The sequence below is a fragment of the Geospiza fortis genome, unplaced genomic scaffold (genome assembly GCF_000277835.1).
Source record: "Geospiza fortis unplaced genomic scaffold, GeoFor_1.0 scaffold166, whole genome shotgun sequence".
Classification (NCBI taxonomy): domain Eukaryota; kingdom Metazoa; phylum Chordata; class Aves; order Passeriformes; family Thraupidae; genus Geospiza; species Geospiza fortis.
Window position 1 is genome coordinate 3,314,235 of NW_005054310.1, and position 19,299 is coordinate 3,333,533.

Sequence of the window (19,299 nt, forward strand, 5' to 3'; positions counted from 1 at the left end):
AAAGGAGAATATTGATCTAAAGGAAAAGTTATTGAACTCCTTGCAGTTGCCTTTTGTTGACAGGGTAGAGGAGGGGGAAAGGGTTATCTGTGTTTTAGCTATATTAATGTATGTCTAAATATCAAGCTCTAAATATCAAATGCCTTTGTAAAGTGCTAATATGGTTGTATTCTTATTAAAGCATTTCTGTGTTAAGTGCAGCAGTTGCACAGAGTTCTAGTAGTAAAAATTTCTTCAAAAAGTAGTTTTGTAAACACCCTTCACTGGGGAGGTGGTGATCAGTGCAACTATCTTCTAAAGTTACAATGGGAAAAAAATTCAAGACTATTATGTAGCTGTTTCTAGCAGGTGCTTTTCATCTGCTGCTTAATTAGGCATACCCCTGCAGACTTTAAAGATAGGACTCTCTCTACCTTCTGTATTGAGAAATGGATTAGATACATGGAAAAGAAGAAGTAAGAAGGGGGAAAAATACACAAATTTGTTCAGTTACTTTTTGCTGAAAATAAGCTATCATTATAGCTCTTTTTCCACACTATTATCATATTACTTGGGCAAATTTTGCCAAATGATGTGCTTACTTAATCTTTAGAACTAGAGCATGGCTGCAGGCAACTCTGGGAGCATTCCACACTCATGGCCTGGGTGGAACCAGACTTGCATTAAGGAAGAAATGCTGGAATATGCTCTAACAAAATCATTATTTGCCTTGCTTTCCTTCCCTGAAGCATCCCTTGCACTGAAGCTGGGTGCTTGTGAGTTGTTTTTATGTCCCCACCAGACTATAATATCCAATACATGTAACAGGGAACAACTCTGATGTGTGCCTTCAAAGGCAGTGCAAGCAGGCCCAGAGGGCTGATTTTCCTAGTTAGCAAACAGAAGTGGTGTAGTTCTGTTAAATCCTTAAGTTTTAGTCTAATACTAAATTTATCTTTAGGCAGGTGTTGGATGGATGCTTTGGAGCTGGCACTGAAATGTTCAAGTCTGCTGAAGCGTACAATGATTAGGGAAGGTAAAGAGCACGATTTGAACTCCTCAGCTGACAGTAGTCATGTCTCTTTCTACGGTCTGATCCGTGCTAACAACTTGCACAGTGGAGAAAACTTACCGTAAGTGAATTAATTACTAAACCTTTTGCTTTTGGGCAGAACCTTGTAGTGATAATTTCGCCACAGGGAGGCTAAGGCTGCTTTTTTTTTTTTTTTGCTCCTGAGTTCTCTTTACATGCCTTATTTGCAGTGTGTTTTACACCCTGCACATAAAATGAAAAAATCCTTTTTTAAGCTAAGTGGAGCCAGGGGAAATTTGCCCCAAGGAACTTGGAGTATTGCATCAGTAAGTTTAATTACTCAGTTAAACCATTCAAAATGAAAAAAAAGAAAATTTTATGTTGGTGTCTCCTGTTAACTTCAGCGGAAAATCCGAAGCTTAGTACACATGACAAAAGTCGGTAGATGTGAATTTAAGTTGCTGTTCTTTAGTTACAGAAATGGAAAATCCTTTATTTAAATGGTTTCAGCATGAATCATCAGATGGATGAGTAACAATTCAGTCACCTTATGATTAAATGCATTAAAGTTAAAATTGTCTTATATCACCTGATATCTAATGTCTGAGAGCCCTTCAGTTACTCCCTGATTATTTTAATAAACACTTTCAGCCATGTTTTTGTGAGCACAAGCTTCTGTGGAAATAAATTATTAAATGTAGTGAATGAATGGCTGTAGTGGGTTGACTGTGGCTGGATGCCAGGCACCCACCAAAGCCTCTCTCTCACTACCCTGTGCAGCTGGATAGGGAGAGAAAATTTTACAAAGGGTTCATGAGTTGAGATAAGGACCAGAAGAAGTCACTCACTAAATGCCATCATGGGCAAAACAGGCTTAAATTAGAGATATTAATTGAATTTATTACTAACAAAATCAGAGCTAAATAATGAGAAGTAAAATAAGACCTTAAAAAACACCTCTGCCCTACCCCTCCCTCCTTCCCCAGAGGCACAGACAGGTAGTGGGTGTTTCCAGCTGCTGCTCAGGGAGAGGAGTCCACTCTGGGATCCCTCCCACAGGAGATAGTTCTCTGAACTTCTCCAACGCGAGTTCTTCCCACGGGCAGCAGTTCTCCACAACTGCTGCCATGTGGGTCCCTCTTCCACAGGGGCAGTTTTTCAGGCACAGCCTGCTGCAGCATGGGTCTCCCACGGGGTCACAGGTCCTACCAGGAGCCTGTTCCAGCACAGGCTTCCCATGGGTTTACAGCCTCCTCTCACACATTCACCTCAGTAATTTTCCACCAATTCAATATGCTTTGTGAAGATTTAGCTGTCCATTTATCTTTTCTTGGTAGGCAGGAATTTTGTACTGCTGTTAGGAGTGTGCTGTCCCAGAGCGAGACCTGGACTAGGAGAAATGCAATTCTTTTTATGCAATTCATAGATGGTCTGAGAAAAGCACAAAAAAGGTAAATGCTTGCCCCCTGCAACAATTAAAGACTCTATCCAGATGACCAAGCTTGGCTCAGCTGCAGCTTAGGGCCTTCTTTTCATTCATTGGAACAATATAACAACTGCTGTGTACAATTCAGCTGGAGATCTGCACTCTGGAATAGTAGTTTAATATCAACTGCTGGCCAAGATTACAATCACAGCAATTAGCTACAGCTGTTAAGTCTAATTAAGACTAATGCTTTAATTAAGTACATCTTCTGGTATAGCATATTCTTAGAGTATTCAGTGTGCTTAACTGTCTAAGGAGCAAAACTGGCAGGTCTAGCTTTAATTGGGTGGCAGAAGAGGGAGAAGAAAGGTGGAAGCAATTTTAGCTTCATCTGAGAGAGAGCTTTTTAAGGTGGGTTAATAGCAAGAGAAGGTTCAAGGAAAACCTTGGACTGATACTTGTTGAAGATGGTCACCTGAAAAACAGAGATGAAGAGAAAGCAGGCATGTTCACTGCTTTCTGGTTTTTTGCCTCAGTCATTAATACTAACAGCAGACTGGGCTGCCTGATCTCCTTGATTTGGAGGCCTGTGAGTGCAGGATCAGTGATTTTCCATTTGTGGGCACTGAAATTGTAAGAGAACAGTTGTATCAGCTGAATGTTTGTAAGTCCATGTGGTCTGATGTGATTCATCACAGAGTAGTTGGAGGAGCTAGTGGATGTTATGACAGGATACCTCTCAATTGTCTTCCAAGGGTCTGGGGAGTCTGAGGAGGTCTCCACTGACTGGAAACTAACCAAAAGTATTCAGATTTGAAAGAAAGACCTGAGGAAAGACCCAGGAACCTATAGACCTGTGAGACTAACCTCAGTACATGGAAAAATTGTGAAGATGATAGTGTGTTCTGTTGAAAGACATTGTTGAAAGAACAATGAATCATCAGGCACAGTCACCATAGGGAAAGTCACATTTAGCTAATAAGATATCCTTCATAAGATAAGGTCAGTTGCCTACTGGATGAAGGTAAAGCAGTGGATGTAGTTTTTTCTGGATTTTATAAGGCTTTTGGTATTGTCCCTCACAGGATCATTTTGGATAAATTATTCAGCTGTGAGATGAGCAGGGTTGCAACATGCTGATTGAAGAAGTGGATGAATGGCAGGACTCAAAGGGATGTGGTGAATGGGGCTACATCTGGCTGGTGACACCAGCAATGCCCCTCAGGGCTCAATCATGGGCCTGTTCTGTTCTGTGTTTTGGTCAGTGATCTGTGGTGTAGAAGTTAAATGCAGTCTTTGCTGACAATACCAAAAAGGGGGTACTGCTGACTCTTTCAAGGGATGAGAGGCCTTGCAGAGGGATCTGCACAGGTTGGAGAGTTGGGCAATCAGCAATGGCATGGAATTAAAGAAGTGCCAGTGCCTGATTCTGCACCTAGGGCAGGGTAATGCCAGGCACAAGGATAAATTGGCAGAGGAGTGGGTTGGGAGCAGCCCTGCCCTCGCAGTGGCCTGAGGTGACTGCTGGGCATGAGGCGGGCGCAGGGCCAGACAAGGGGCAGTGCAAAGGGGCCAGGGGTCTGTCTGACAGAGGGATCAACATGGGTCAGCAGCCAGCCCTGGCAGCCAGGAGGGCAAACACCATCCTGGGCTGCATCAAACAGACATTAACCAGCTGGTCAAGAGAGGTGATTGTGTTGCTATATTCAGCATTTGTGTGGCCTCACCTGGAGGGATGTGTGCAGTTCTGGGCCCCAACATTTAGAAAGGTTATGAAGGTTCTTGACTCTATTCTGAGGAGGAGCAACAAATCTTGTTAAAGAGCTGGAAGGCAGGGCCGGTGAGGAGGGACTGAGAACTTTCAGTTTGTCTAGTTTTGAGAAAAGGAGGCTGAGATTCAAACTTAGGGCCCTCTTACAGCTTTTTGAGGAGGGGAACTGGAAAGGGAGGTGCTGAATTCTTCTCCCTGGTATAGAAGCATGGGAATGGTTTAAAGTATCATCAGAAGAGGTTTAGACTGGACATTAGGGAGCATTTTTTTACCAAGTATATGGTCAGACACTGGGACAGGCTTCCTAGAGAGGTGGTTGATGTCAGTGTCATTTGACATTTCAGTGAGAAGAGTATACGTCCTATATGCTTCCAGCAGGGCTAGTTTGACACTGCTGCCACCTCAGGCTTGTAACTGGGAATTTTGGTGTGTATTTTATTAAGATCCTGGTTTGGAAACAAGGAAATTGTGTGAAGTTGAAGATTCATTTAGCCTTTGTTTTTAATAGGTTAAATGACAGTGAAATTGAGAGGCATCACTTCAAAGATCAAGATACATACTCTGACAAGTCTGATAAGGAAAATGACCATGACCACGAGGAGTCTGATAATGATGGGCTGGGGAAAAGTGAAGAAAGCGACAGTGACACATCGGAGCGACAGGATGACTCTTATGTCGATCCAGAGCCAATTGATATCAAGGAAACGACTTACTTAGAACAGAGTCATGAAGAACTTGGGGAGGTAAAAGGGCTGTTGATGTACTGAGCAAGCAGCTTCTCCAAATAGTAAGCTGATATTTTAAGGGTCAGGCTACACTTGAAAGCTGACTTACAGGATTGGCTTTCATATTTTCAGCAATAATGTATAGAAAAGGTTCTGTTCACCCATATTCTGCTCTGCTTTGCCATTCTGGTGCTAATGTATGAGATTTTAACAGAGATAATGAAATTACCTGGCATATTGCTCAGACAGAAGGTACAGAAAGGGCCTCCTGTGCAGAGGTTCATCATGACTACTTGTTCTTTTGTTGTTGCTTCTGTTTGGGTTTTATTAACTTACTCCTGTTTTTTAATTCAAGTAAAATCTTCGAGTTGAAGGTTTGAATGCAATCTGACACTTCTTTTTTTTCTCCTGCAAGAGAGAAGTTAAGCAGTTGTAGTCTGCAGAATTTAGTGGAAGGCTTGCTGTGCTTCTGATGTCAACTTGCATTCTAATGATTCCCCAGAGCTGCTATTCTATTCCACTTCTGCAGGTTGTTTTATGTATTTGCCTATACAGGCAAATTGACAGGGATTTGTGAACCAAAAATCTTGGTAACAGAAATTGAAATAAGTCTTTTCAGAAATCTCCTCTTTCTCCTTAAGAGAAATGACTATGAGATTTTTTTTTTATACTCATGGAACTAGAATATCTCATGCTTTAGTGCTTTATAGTACAATGTCTAGACAAAGGAGTGTTTTAGGAAAAGCTGAGGAGTTTTAAGTCACACATTTTTGAGTATGCATTTTAAAACTGTTCTGGAAAAAGGGATGCCTTTCCTTGCTTTTCCTACAACCATTGCTTTTGATTTCAGAAACTATATGGGATAATATCTCCCCTCTTCTTGGACAGAAAGGAGCATGGAGTGTGGCTGCTGGTTTTGCTCAGTTACCCCTATGTGGTGTATTTTCTTTAAGGAAAACCACTGATGCTACTGACTGATTCAAGGCAATGAAAAGCATAGATATGTCAGCTTTTATGGTTGGGAAAAGCTGGTAGAATGAACAGCCCTTTGGTGTTTAAGTCCTGCATTTGAGAAGAGAGAGTAATGCAGGTGATGCCTAGGAAAGAACTAAAGAAGGATTTCTGAACAACATCCTACCTCAAAATTTTCCAGTCTAGAGATAATGAAAACAAATGTGTTTTTGAATGCTGAACAGTAAATCTATCATACTTCATTAAAGATGTATCACAAGTTTATTTATAGAAACTGGATCTAACTTCCATAGTTGCTTCAGCATCTCAGAATGGTTTGTTTCAAGTATCCATTTCCCATACTTACTCCGACCTTAGAATGTGTTGACCTATCTTCTGGAGGATTGTTTGGTTTCTCCTTTCTGTAAGCAGTTTTTTGGCTCATCCTAGGCAGGTGAGGCTGCTCAGACAGAAGAAGTGTCAGAAGAAAACAAAAGTTTGATCTGGACACTACTGAAGCAAGTCCGGCCAGGAATGGACTTGTCCAAGGTTGTACTGCCTACATTTATTTTGGAGCCTCGCTCTTTCCTGGACAAGCTGTCTGATTACTACTACCATGCAGACTTTCTGTCTGAGTAAGTCTCTGGTTTTCTTTCTTACCATTTTAAAAATTAAAATAGGGTAACAGTGTCAGATGTTGCCATTTTCAGAAAACTGACTGCCTTGAGAGCTCACATGGTACATCTTGAAGTCTGGCCCCTCTCATAATTTAATAGCAGTCATGTTGCAGGCGTTTCTGGTTTAGTTTCTCAAGACTGGTTGAAAGACTTCTGAAAATGAGTTTAATTTTTTTTTCTTCAAGAAGCATATTTAAAATGAGAAACCAATACTAGTTAGTTTTTAATAGAGTGTTAAGTTCTGTCCAGATTTACAGTTGCCAGCTCAAATGTAGCTAATCAATTACAGACTGTAAATTGAAATATTATTCAGCTCAGAACTCTGCATGTAAGTAGGCTGGTAGTAAAATGATACTAAAGTAGTAACCTATAAACAGAAGAACTTGAGTGGGGGTGGGACAGAATTTAATGTTACAAAGAACAGACTCAAATATGGAAAAATAATTTCTGCCATTTTAGTTTGACTTCAATTTTCAAACAATTATTTGAAAACTTTAAATTTCGTGAGATCAGGCTGAAAGTTTTACAGTAGTGCAAATCGCAGACCTGTTTTAGTCAGCTCATAGATTCAAGATATGTCACAACAATTGATAGCATGTTCTAAATTATGCAATACTGATACTTGATCTGTGTGTTCTGTTTCACAGAGCTGCTCTTGAAGAGAATGCTTACAACCGCATGAAAAAAGTAGTGAAGTGGTATTTGTCAGGATTCTACAAAAAGCCAAAGGTATACTTTCACATATTATTTTGTCTTCAGTCACTGTGTCTATTTTGAGGACTTAGGGATATGCTGGAGTAAGTTTTTCTTTTTGAATTTATATTTTAATGCATTTTTTAAAAAAGCAAATTTACATTTTCATTGCTTACACAAACACAACATGGAAATTTTTGATTCCTAGCCATGCTTAAAATAGAGTATATTCAATTGCATTTGTCCCTTGGAGTAGAAATTGAACTAAATATTTTTTTAATAAAGTTGAGCCAGTTCTATATTTACCATTCTTCAGTGATAACAGTCTGAAATTGGAGGACTAATGTTTCTACCGCTTCATTTAGCTTTGCACTAAATACTCTTCATAGTCATATTGTTGGGAAATAGTATTGACAGAAAGTACTTACTGCCTGACTTCAGACAAAAGCTCTATAATAATTCTGGGAAAAAAAACCCAAAACAAATCTTAAATTCTTTGTATCCTTACATGTAGAATACTTTAGTGAATATACTGAATGTATGATAATTTCTGTAGAGTGAAGAGCAAACTAATGGAGCATAATATTCAAATGATGAAATCAAGTACCATGTACTTCAGCATATATATTATGATGATTTTTTTCCTGTGTCTTATCTTCAGTGATAGACTGATAAAATGTTCTGTGACTTGTGTACCTGCACAGTATGGTTACTCTCTATTCAATTTCTGTTTAGGGACTAAAAAAGCCGTACAATCCTATACTTGGAGAGTTTTTCCGCTGCATGTGGATTCATCCAAGGACAAACAGCAAGACTTTTTATATTGCAGAACAGGTAAATGGAAAAAATAATTTTAAGAAAAATAAATGTATTGTACATTTGTGCTGGTTAAATGCTATGGTAGTTTTAGAAAATGTATTGAAGAGTATGAGTAGTATCCTAAAACCTCTCCTGGTGAGCATAGTTTTCTTACAGTTGTCTCTTTAAAGTGTGCCTTCCCAAAGAGAGAGAGGGAGGAAGGTGTTTCCAGTATTTCTGTTCCTCTTCCCCTGGAACAAGTCAGCTGCTGATTTTCTTAATTCTTGAAATTCAGTAGGTGATTGCTTGATCTTATCTTCAAAGATTTTAGTCAAACTTCACATATATTAACTACATTCTAATATGTGCAGCCTGAATATTGCATTGTCATTTTTAGCTCAAAGCTTATAGTATATTTACTCTATTGCTTGTTTTTGTTTGTTTCAAATATGGGGTTTTTTCCAACAGGTGTCCCATCATCCTCCAATATCTGCCTTCTATGTTAGCAACCGCAAGGACGGGTTTTGCCTTAGTGGTAGCATTCTGGCCAAATCAAAATTCTATGGTAAATAATCGGGGTTTTTGGTTGTATGTGTATTGAGGGATGCAAAATTGGTGCACGTGAATTGTGTTTTGTAGAAGAAAGAAAACTGTTAGAAGGGTCAATGTTTTGGTTGTTGTATTGTTCTTTCCTTACAAAGTTTTTGCTACTGGTCTTCAAAATTTTAGTTTCTCTTTTTGGAGTGTTTTAATATTTAATTGGAAACACTGTGTATTATAGAGGCTTCACTAGACAGGATAGGTTGCAGTGTTAAATATACTGATGTTCTTAATTGTATTGCTTAGTTATTAGGGAATGTTGGCTGTTGTCTTTCAGGGGGAGAAATGTGACTGTCTGTCTTTGAATTTCAGGGAATTCATTATCTGCCATACTAGACGGAGAAGGACGGCTAACGTTTCTAAATAGGGGAGAAGATTATGTAATGACAATGCCATATGCCCATTGTAAAGGTAGTGATTCTTTTCATTCTCTAGATGGCAAAGTTATGAAAAAAAAGCTTGTTATTCTAAATAGTTCATTATTCCAAATAATGTGCTGTGTTGGATTAAAGCCTGTCATCTGGAGGAGAGTGTTCTGAAGATTGGTGGCTCTAGGCTTCCACATATTTTATCAGGAGAAAAATACATCTGTTGTTTAAGCCATGTTTTAATTTTTGACACAGGAAAATATTTTTTTTCATAACCAGTAAGAAATAGTAAAATCATATATGTAGTTATCTGTCAGTACATGATAATAATTTACTGTTTGAGTTGTCTTTTATTAGAGCAGCTTTGAGCTTTTGCACTATTTTCCTCTTTTAAACATAAAAGCTGATGTAATATCTACACCACAGTATGATTTGATTATAAATTATGAGCATTTGTCCTTAGTTTCACTATGGGAGATGGATCTGTAATAGCACAAAATAGCTTGCAGAATTGCTCATTTTTAGGCTTTAACTTACTCAGTATTGTCTACCCATATACTCCGGAATTCCCTTTCAGGATACACAGAATCACACAGGAAAGGTCATCTGAAAATAAAAGTTTTCCTCTGGCATGAACATGTTTACTCTAGGAATTGTACCCAAGTAACTTAGGGGTTTTGTTTTGTTCAATTAAAAGCATTTGTTTTAGCTGGGGGTTTTTGTTTTGTTTTTGTTTTCTCTTGCAGGAATTCTTTATGGAACAATGACCTTAGAACTTGGAGGAATAGTCAACATCACCTGTGAGAAAACTGGCTACAGCGCAACAATTGAATTCAAACTCAAGGTTCGTGAACACTGTGAGTGGGCACAAGAAGGAGAATGAACATAATGTCTGTTTTCAAGAAGTGTGCATATGGAGAAGGAAATTGTATTCAGTTGAAATTATAGGGGAAACAATAAAGTTGGGAGGCTGTGTTAACTGACAATTTGCCTTGTCAGTCCACAGGATACATGTGCAGCCTGTCAAAATGCCAAAGAAAATCCCTGGCAATCGTTGTTGTTTCTTCAAAAGATAATCTCTAGTAACAAATGGTCCTTGGCAGAGCCATGAAATTAGTGTAGCAAATGACTGTGTCCTTCGGAATATCGTGTCACTGTGTTCTGCCTTATTTTCTGTTTTCTTTCAACATCTGTTAGAGAATACTTTTACTCAGAAAGTCTTTTAAGAAGGAAAGAAGAAACTACATACTCTGGTTTTAGACTTCTTTAAGATTAATAAGTAGGAGATACAATATTAAAGATATCAGGGCTGTTTACAGCACATTTCATAAATTCACATTTTTCCTTAAGACTAAACATATAAACAAAAACAAGATGTTATTAAAATAAACATGAAATCATTTGTTTCTGTTTTGCAGCCTTTTTTGGGTAACAATGACAGTGTTAATCAAATATCAGGGAGAATTAAGCTTGGCAAAGAAGTTCTGGCTGTTTTAGAGGGTCACTGGGTAAGTAGTGAGTGATGCTCTTTTATAAATTCTGGCTGATGGTTGAGACAAGTGAAAACAGCACTTAAGTCCAAAAAAGACTCACGTTTTTAAAAAAGTGAAGTACTACTTTTGCAGAAAGTATTCCAGGAAGTATAGAATCAACATTGTTCTATTTCTAGCTCTTAAAAGGTGGAAAAGTTTAAGTAGTTTATGAAGAAAATGAAATGATCCTTCACAATGAATCTTGAGAAATGTTTTGGTATATGCATTAGTACTATGAAGAATTTTTATGGCACCAGCATGAAATATTTAAGGTTGTTTCAGATCTGGTGAGGTGACATGGCATCACTCATTTTTGATATGGTGGTAATGATTCCATTGCACCTCTGTTCCAAGCTAGAACCTAGCACAGAGGGCAGAAATTGAATTTTAAATTTAGTATATCTAATTATTCATAACTGCATGCATTCTAAAGAAAATAAATTCTTATTACAAAAAAAAAAAAAGCTCATGCCTTGCTTTTTTGTTATTTTGACACTCTTTGAGATAATTACAATTAAGAAACCAATCATATCTGTTACAGGACAGTGAAGTTATTATTAGTGACAAGAAGACAGGTGTTTCAGAGACATTCTGGAACCCAACATCTGAGATAAAGCAGCGTAGATTACATAGATACACTGTGAAGTTTGAAGAGCAAGATGACTTTGAGTCAGAGAAGTAAGTTCACTACAGAACCATGTATTTATTTTTCCAAAGTGAAACTCATAATCTTCTCCAAAATAGAAGCAAATTATCATTACTTTCCCATATTTGATGATACTAGCCTTTGATGATAAAATAAAGTAACACTGTTAAGTACAAGATCATTATTTATATAGCTTACAATCAGAGAAATCTTGATAGAAATGTAGCTAAAACTTCTATTAAAATGGTAATATTCTCTTTGGAGGGTGGTCCATTTACTTAGCCTATAATTGAGGGAATTGTTTGCAGTTATTTCTGTCAACGGGATTGTGACTCTGGTGATTCTGTATATTGTTCATTTGTCAGGCTTTGGCAACAAGTGACAAAAGCAATAAATAATAAAGACCAAACAGAAGCTACTCAGGAGAAATATATTCTGGAAGAAGCTCAGAGAAAGAGTGCCAAAGAGAGGAAGCTTAAGGATGAAGAGTGGACATGCAAGCTGTTTGATCAGGATTCAGTCACAGGAGAATGGCACTATAAATATGCTGAGTGAGTCCTGGAGTGCTTGGTAATGTTGCTGAGCCTCTTCCTGTGGTTTCAGCAGCAAAAGAACTGATACATATAGCTTATTTATGTATAACAACATAGCTGTGCTATGCTCTAGATTTTTTGGGGCATGCCAGTTTGGGGTTTGTCCTCCCTTTTATCCCTCTAGACTGACCTCTATGCAAATTTTTCCAAACTGGAAAATATGGTACATATGGGCATACCAGCTGGAAATCAGAAAATCTAGTGTCTGAAAATCAGAGAAGCCTACGCATAGTTGGATTGAGCCATTTAATTTGTTATATATTAGGATAACTCTGAGAATAGCAGCTTTACAGCAATAGTTAATGCTGGGACCAGGTGGCTCTGCCTGGCTGTCAAATCTGTCCTGCACATGAGTGTCTGTGAATCTCTTTGTGTGATGCTCTGGGTCAGAAGCTGAAGCTGCAGCTGTCTCCCTGACTGCTGGAAGGATGGATTCTGGGTCCTCACCAATGTTGCAAAAGTCAGCTTGAAGCTTAGCCCTTTACTAGTGATGGTTTTCACAGAGCACTCGTGTTCTGCTGATTTTTTTTTCAGTACCTAGCATGCTTCTGTGTTGTAGGGACTGTAAAAGTAAAATAGCCAATCATGATACACACAAAGTTAAGTAACTTTGAATCCATGGATGCTGGAAGCATATTCCCATGGCTAAATGTGGGAGACCTTTACCTTTCTGTACAAGAATGGTGACATTGAGGTCATAGCCTAAGTGTATGTACAGGGAAGAGTACAAGAATCCTGAGTACTCTACACATCTCCAGCAAATTTGGAACTTGGAGCTTTCCTGGAAACAAACAAGTAATCTGTGCATTTAACAACTCTCAGTTAATTCCTTTCCCATGAATTTCATTGGCTTCTTATTAAGTTTGTGCAGACTTTCACAACTGCAGCAGGGAAGTTCCCCAAGTAGACTAAATGCTCAGTGAAGCACCCTTTCTTGGTTTGAATCCTCTAGTGCTGTTGATGCCTCTTCCTGTTGGAAGAGTTGTGAACAGTCCAGCTGAATGGACTGCCCATACTCTTGAACCCTGTGCAAAACCATTAAGAAGAGAACTGTACTTGAAATCTGTTTAGAGTTTAAGACCTATCTTGTAAATCTGCGTTATTCCCGATGTCCTTGAGGCCTTGTGGTTCAAGGATGTGTCACAGAAATTTTGCTATGTACCAGAAAGCAGTCTGCACTGACAGCATTTCCTGGAAAAAGCCTCTCTCTCCTTTCAAGCATATAATGTTGGCTCACCACCTGGTCCATGTAGAAAGCAGTCTTCTACCCTTACTGTGAAAGATGTGTTCAGTGAGCTGGAGCATTTGTTAAGGTATCTGGATTATGGATTTAGGCATCTGGATTACAAATAGAGAAGAGAGCAATGCCTAGTTCTTAACCCAGTTACCTCAGATGACATTTAATTCAAGTCAGCTGAAGCTAAGATGTAAGTGCAGGTCTGTGTTCACAACATCTGAAACAGCTACAGCTATTTAAAAGGCATGCAGAAGGACACAAAAGGAAATCCATGCTTAATGTACTCTAGCTAAAGCTCTGCATCAGAACATCCTTCCTGCAGCTCACTTGCAGTTTCTGTCCGGAAAGCTCTGTAATCATTGGTGATGTTGGTGTTTTCCTTTGGCTGCTTGTTGTTCTCCAGTGAGTTATGTGTCTTAGACTGTTGTGGTTTTTTTAAAATTCTGTATCAGACTGTAATTGGAAAAGCGCTCTTAAAAATCAGAACAAGAAAACTGTGCACAGCTCATTAGTGTCTCATGAAACCAGTCTTGATTACCATTAGCTGCTTTGGGATGAAAGCAGGTTTGAGGTAACTGATTCTTAAACTCTCCTTCATAGGCATCTTTTAAAAGGAAAAAAGAAAGCTCAACAAAAAGCAGTCTAAATATTTTTAAAGTCCCCTAATTTCCTTGTAGTTCTAAAATAACAACTGTATCTGAAGCAGGAAATCTTTCATGATTCAATCACATATCCTTGGCAAAAAAAATTAATTATGGTATTGTTGGTTAATGTAATAGTTTGTACTCCTGTCAGCTGGCTGGGGGTTTGATCTGGACATGAAGTTCATTTTCTAGCTCTCTTGGCCCTGCAGTTTAGCAATGGAGCATAAGTAGAAGATAACATCATGATGCCATATCTGATTTCTATATAGTGAGAGTTTCAGCCTCTTCATACTGAGTAGTTTCTGAGAAAGGAAATATTTCTTATTTAAATCGCTATAGTGTTAATAATATTTACTTTGTCTAGTACCAGACCATGGGACCCTTTGAATGATATGATCCAGTTTGAAAAAGATGGCGCAATCCAGACAAAAGTTCGACATCGGACACCAATGGTATGTTCCAGTTCTGACAGCACATGCAAGATCCAGGAACTTATAAATATTGTACATTATGTGTATAAAGATCATTAGAGCATTGGGATTAATAGGAAATGCTATTATCCTACAAAAATGTTGTTTACACACAATATACAAAGTCTTTCACTTCTGTGTTGCATCCTAAGTGGTAGAAATTACTTGACTGGATAGGAATATAAAATATGCAAACTTGAGCTCAGTAGTTTAATGTGTATTTTCCCTTGAATGGGAAGATGCACAAAATTCAGACTGCTAATACATCAAAAATTTTAACTTGGACTTCTCTTAGATATTGTGCTTTTAACTGCCATTGTTGGAATGTGCTGCTTTGCTACAGTTATGGTTCTCTGGAAAATAACACATAAATTTATCAATTTTAGGTTACTGTTCCAAAAATCAAACGAAAGCCATCCGGTCTGAAGAAAGGAGAGTGTGGTTTCTCATCCCCAGAGCCTGATAACCAGGATTCCTCTGGGAGTGAAGGTACGAAAAGATACATTTACTTACAGAAATAATAAATGTATTTGACAAGTGAAGAGTTCAGTGTCATGCATACTCTTCTTATCACAATGTTTTTACAATATTTTAGTTCTATCCAATGTGAAGCATATTCTGGAAAACAAAGGAGCAGAATGGCTCATGGTTTTGATGGCAAATTTTCCTGTCTTTTTAAATGCAGTGTAGGTAGGCTTAAGTGCTGTATATATTTAGTATCTAGGGGAAAAGAATGGTCTTCATAAACCGTTTTCTTTCTTAGAAGGTTAATTAATTTGTAGATTAGTATGTGGCTAGAGGGTAGATTTTTGTTGTTGATAATGTTTGCAGAAGCTAAACGATTTGATGAGCGTTTAAAAGATATTTCAAGCACTTAAGTTGCTTTCTTGTGGTGTAGGTGACTCTGAAATAAAGTTTTCAATAGAAGCTAGTTAAAAATTTTCTCTTCATTTTTGTTACAGGTTTAGTTTGTCATTTGCACTTTGTTCTTTTTATGGCAGCAGTCACTTCAGTCAATTACATCTGGCTTTTGTATCCTTCTAGCACAACTTATGAAGCATAATACAAGAATAAGGAAAAAAGGGGCAGACCTTGGTGAACTACATAGTGCCATTGAGTCTATAAAGGAAACACAGGAAGACATTAAGAGGTAGTACTAATTAAAATGCTTTAAAATGGTTTAGAGAATAGTAATCTTGTAGGATTTTTTTTCTCTTAGAGGCTGGTATGTATCTTTTCTCAAATATTGATTGCTCATTGATGTTTCAACGTTTTCCTCTAAAGCTGCCTTCTGTAGGGAACCCTAACATAGAAAATGTCAAATTGTCTAGTCTGTAATTTACAGGATATTGTTTTCTATCTTACAGGGAGATCATGGCGCTACGAAATAGAGTCGCTTCTAATTCATCACCCTGGGACTACCATTCCTTGCAGTTTAAGCACTATGTCTTCATTGTACTTATGGTTCTGCTACAGCTTATCATTAATATCTTGTTCAAATAAGAAGCGTGAACAAGGGCCTTCTTGAACTGGAATGATCAAACTGTTACTGGGGACCATATTTTAAGCTGGACTTTAAGTGATGCAATATTATGTAAAAGAACTGTGTAGCAACAACTTACAGAACTTTGCCTCAGCATTCATGGTTCAGAATCATACTTGTGTCTGCCCAGTTGCAGTAAGAACTGTGTAAGTGCCAGTACACTCTTGCTTCTGGTGTGTGCCTCTGTCTAGCAGTCATACAACATCAGCCTTGTGTTTATATTGCATCACACTGATGAATCTTCACCACAGAATAGATCAAGTTCAACACTGAGATCAGACCCCATAGGTAGGATATGATTCCTTTATGGTAGAATGATAAACAGGCATACTTCATTACATATATAAACTTACCATTTTTGTAACAAAAAATTTTGAAGTAGCCATCAGCTTTTGTAAATGGCATTGGATGTTTGGAACTAAACTTTTGTTTAAGGTCAAACAAATACATTATTGTAGGAAAAATTGTGTGTGTTAGGAAATGGCAAGTAAAAAGCTAAAGTCTTTGGGAAATCTGCAATATAATGTTCTTGACTAGTTTTGGAAGTATGAGGTTTTTATCCTGAATTACTGTAGGCTTGTAAGCCAGCTGTTTTATAGTTTTAAAACTTAAGATTCATCTTAAAAACATTCCCACATCTACTGTACAGAGCACATTTTTAACAGTACAGCAGCCAGGGAGGTACCGTTTTGGTCTACTCTCTCATGAATTGCAAATGTCAAAGATTTATGGTATGTTTGTAAGTCTTGAAAAATCTGCAGCTTTGGATTTACATTTGTTTATGGCCATGTCATGGTAAGCAGACAGACTGCTGATGCCAGGACTCATGGGTATTTTTGAAACAAAATGTCAAGGGGTATGCTCAGTGTGTAGCTTGAGCTGAATCTCCAAAAGGCAGTGTAGAATAGGATTCAGGCACTGTCATGAGCAGAGTTGCAAATGAAAATGTGTGTGTTTACACAGGGAAAGCTCAGAAGTTGTGTGATGGCTAACACTACGTATCTCAAAACAAATAAGAGGAAAATCCAAGTGTTTGAAATCCCTCTGTACTGCAAGTATATACTACCTACCAGAATACATGGATGCACCTTCTTAGTATGCTGTAGCCATACAAATTCATGCAAAGCTTAAGTTTAAATTCAAAACCAAGGTTTCTGACATTTTTTATTTGAAGAAATATATGCATGTATAGAATTTGTATAATTCCAGCAAAAAATGTAGTGCTGGTATTTATCTGGTGAGTTCCCTGTGCCAGTCAAGCATACCAAGGCAAAAAGGGGCTGTAGAAATGAAAAAGTATTTTCAGGACCCCAGGTGAGACAACAGGAGGATGAGTGGCACAATGTGAAGGACAGCCAAGTTTGTTTTCAGAGGATCCTCTCAGGAATCAAATCCATCCTGGGCAGAGGAACAGTTTGAAAGTCATGCTTGGCTTTTTGCCATGGCCAGGTTATGCCTCTGCCTTGGGCAGCCTGCCTGACTTCCAGGTGATCTGCCTTTCTGTTCTGCATCAGTCTCACTAGTATTTAGCAAAAATACTGTTTACTCGTTTATCTGTCCAGCTTATATATTTCTGTGGCTGACACTTCCATGCACCTCCCCTTCTCTTTTACCTTTCCTCTTCTGTGGGCCTCAGCTGTGTAAAAGTCTATTGTGTAAGCAGTGAACTTCAGCATATTTCATACAGCTTCACATTAGCATGGTCTGGTCTTGAACAATTTTTCTGGAACGTGTTATGTTAACCAGATCTTGTAGCCGTGGGCAAGACCAAACCTGGTTGGACTTCTATTAAATCTACAGCTGATTTAACAGGGGCAAAATTTGTGAACATAGAAAGTCCCTTCATAAACAAACAAAGGAATTACAAATGCCTCAGTCTCTAAATGAAAACTGAAGTTACTCATGTATGAAATGGCATTAAGAAAGCAGAGTATTACGGCATTCACTTTAACATTCTTAGCCTGGAATTTGGCTGTTCAGTATTGCATTCAGATGTCAAAGCTTCACCTGTCTTAAGATCCATTACAAGCCTTTAAACATACTCTGAATGTGAGAATAATCCAATGAGTGAGATTTGGGCAATAACTTCAATCCCCTAAAATAATATTCTGCTAAATTTGTGGTGCTGAAACTCTTGACTGATAGTTTCAAGCTTTTATCTCCTTGTAAATAGAAATGTCCTTCTGCCTTTTCATGCTGATTTTTTCAATCACTTCTATTCAAGAGCAGTGAATAACACAGTTTGCATGCATTTTTACATGGACCACGTGGTAGTGACTGGATTTGACCCAGCCAGCTGGCTGGCTGGCAGTGTTGGGCAATGTCAGACGAAAAAGATAATCCATAGCTGAAGTTCATGCTTAGCTCAAGATGAGTGAAAGACTTGAACAGAGCAAAACAAAATCCTTATGCTTATTTTCCTTTTCAACTTATTTTTTAGAGTTGAATTCTGTTGAAAAAGTGGTTTTAGTGATGAACTGGAAAGGTAAAGGATATGTGATGAAACTTCTTGAAAAGTAAAATTGCAGACTTCTGCAAGACTTTATGATTAGATAAATTCTGAAAAGTACAGTGAAAACCTAGTAATTCTTATTTTGCTGGATTTTGTATATTCCCTCATTTGAATAGAACAAAGAAACTTCTTCCCTATTTTTTACTGTACAGTTGGTCACAGACATGTATGGATCCTTTTTTTAGCGCGTCGCCATTGTCCTCTTTAGCCATGATGTACAGCAGATCTTGACTACTACCTGCTTAAGACTGAGCTCTGCACATATATAAAAATTGATTGTACAGTTTGCAGATGCTTGAGGGCTGTGGCCTTCTAGGTTTTAAAGTTTATAACAGCACTTGTTTTCACACTTGATTTCCAATTCCTGTTTTGTTTGGGTTTTTTTCCTTGTACAGGAAATATCTGCAGAATTTGCCATGTGGTTTTGTTGGGTTGGTTTGTTTGTTTTCAGATGCATTCTATGCCTTTAATTTGCCATTTAGGTACAGGTTGCCTAATTGGGTACAGATAACCTAAGCTAAGAAAAAGTAAATATGCCATGTGAAATACAACAAGTACCATTTTCAGTAGATGATGTTTCTTGAATTTCATGTGTTGATTCCTTTTAAATAGTTGATATCACTTGATGAGGGTGTATACTCTGGTTTTCATGTCCTTCCTCCCACTTATGAAATCTCACAAATTATTTGCAAGGTTGTCTTGTAAAATGTAATGGTTGTGGTTTCTTCTTTTTTGTTTGTTGTTTGCTGCCCTTGTGTGCCTTTGGCAATTTTTTTTCTTCCTAGATTCATGTTTATGAAACAGACTTGTATGTCAGTTTCTTAAAAGCTGTTATTTTTAGCTATTACCATTGTTTGTGTAAATAATGTGTAACAAAAATTCTGTACCTCTCTAAGTTTTAATTATTTTTATTTCAGGAGTACCCGCAAATCACAGAAAATTTAGCAGATATTCAAGTATTGTAAACAGTGCCTTCTTGATGGGTTTCTATGCTGTTCGGAGACATGTAAAGATTTGTCAAATTTGTGCCATATATAATACCAGATCTTTTGTGGGGGTTGTTGTTTTTGAGAACTGATGTTCCTGCTTAGTCATTCTCGG

At 37.9% G+C, this 19,299-nt stretch overlaps 1 protein-coding gene across 8 annotated transcripts in view; it reads left to right on the forward strand.

Moving 5' to 3' along the window:
- Positions 1 to 19,255, forward strand: part of OSBPL8 (oxysterol binding protein like 8) — a 65,619-nt gene extending 46,364 nt beyond the window's left edge. For 7 of the 8 annotated variants that reach the window (XM_031055546.1, XM_031055545.1, XM_031055549.1 and 4 more), the window contains 15 exons: positions 941 to 1,112; positions 4,718 to 4,952; positions 6,336 to 6,520; positions 7,210 to 7,291; positions 7,991 to 8,089; positions 8,522 to 8,618; positions 8,966 to 9,064; positions 9,768 to 9,865; positions 10,440 to 10,529; positions 11,095 to 11,231; positions 11,565 to 11,750; positions 14,038 to 14,125; positions 14,530 to 14,632; positions 15,188 to 15,293; positions 15,511 to 16,150. In XM_031055546.1, the coding sequence (XP_030911406.1) occupies positions 941 to 1,112; positions 4,718 to 4,952; positions 6,336 to 6,520; positions 7,210 to 7,291; positions 7,991 to 8,089; positions 8,522 to 8,618; positions 8,966 to 9,064; positions 9,768 to 9,865; positions 10,440 to 10,529; positions 11,095 to 11,231; positions 11,565 to 11,750; positions 14,038 to 14,125; positions 14,530 to 14,632; positions 15,188 to 15,293; positions 15,511 to 15,646 (1,913 nt within the window). In that variant the 3' untranslated portion in view covers positions 15,647 to 16,150. Of the gene's footprint in view, positions 1 to 940; positions 1,113 to 4,717; positions 4,953 to 6,335; positions 6,521 to 7,209; positions 7,292 to 7,990; positions 8,090 to 8,521; positions 8,619 to 8,965; positions 9,065 to 9,767; positions 9,866 to 10,439; positions 10,530 to 11,094; positions 11,232 to 11,564; positions 11,751 to 14,037; positions 14,126 to 14,529; positions 14,633 to 15,187; positions 15,294 to 15,510 lie in introns of all 8 variants that reach the window. The other variant, XM_005419207.3, reaches the window with a different exon arrangement.
- Positions 19,256 to 19,299: the final 44 nt, after the last annotated feature.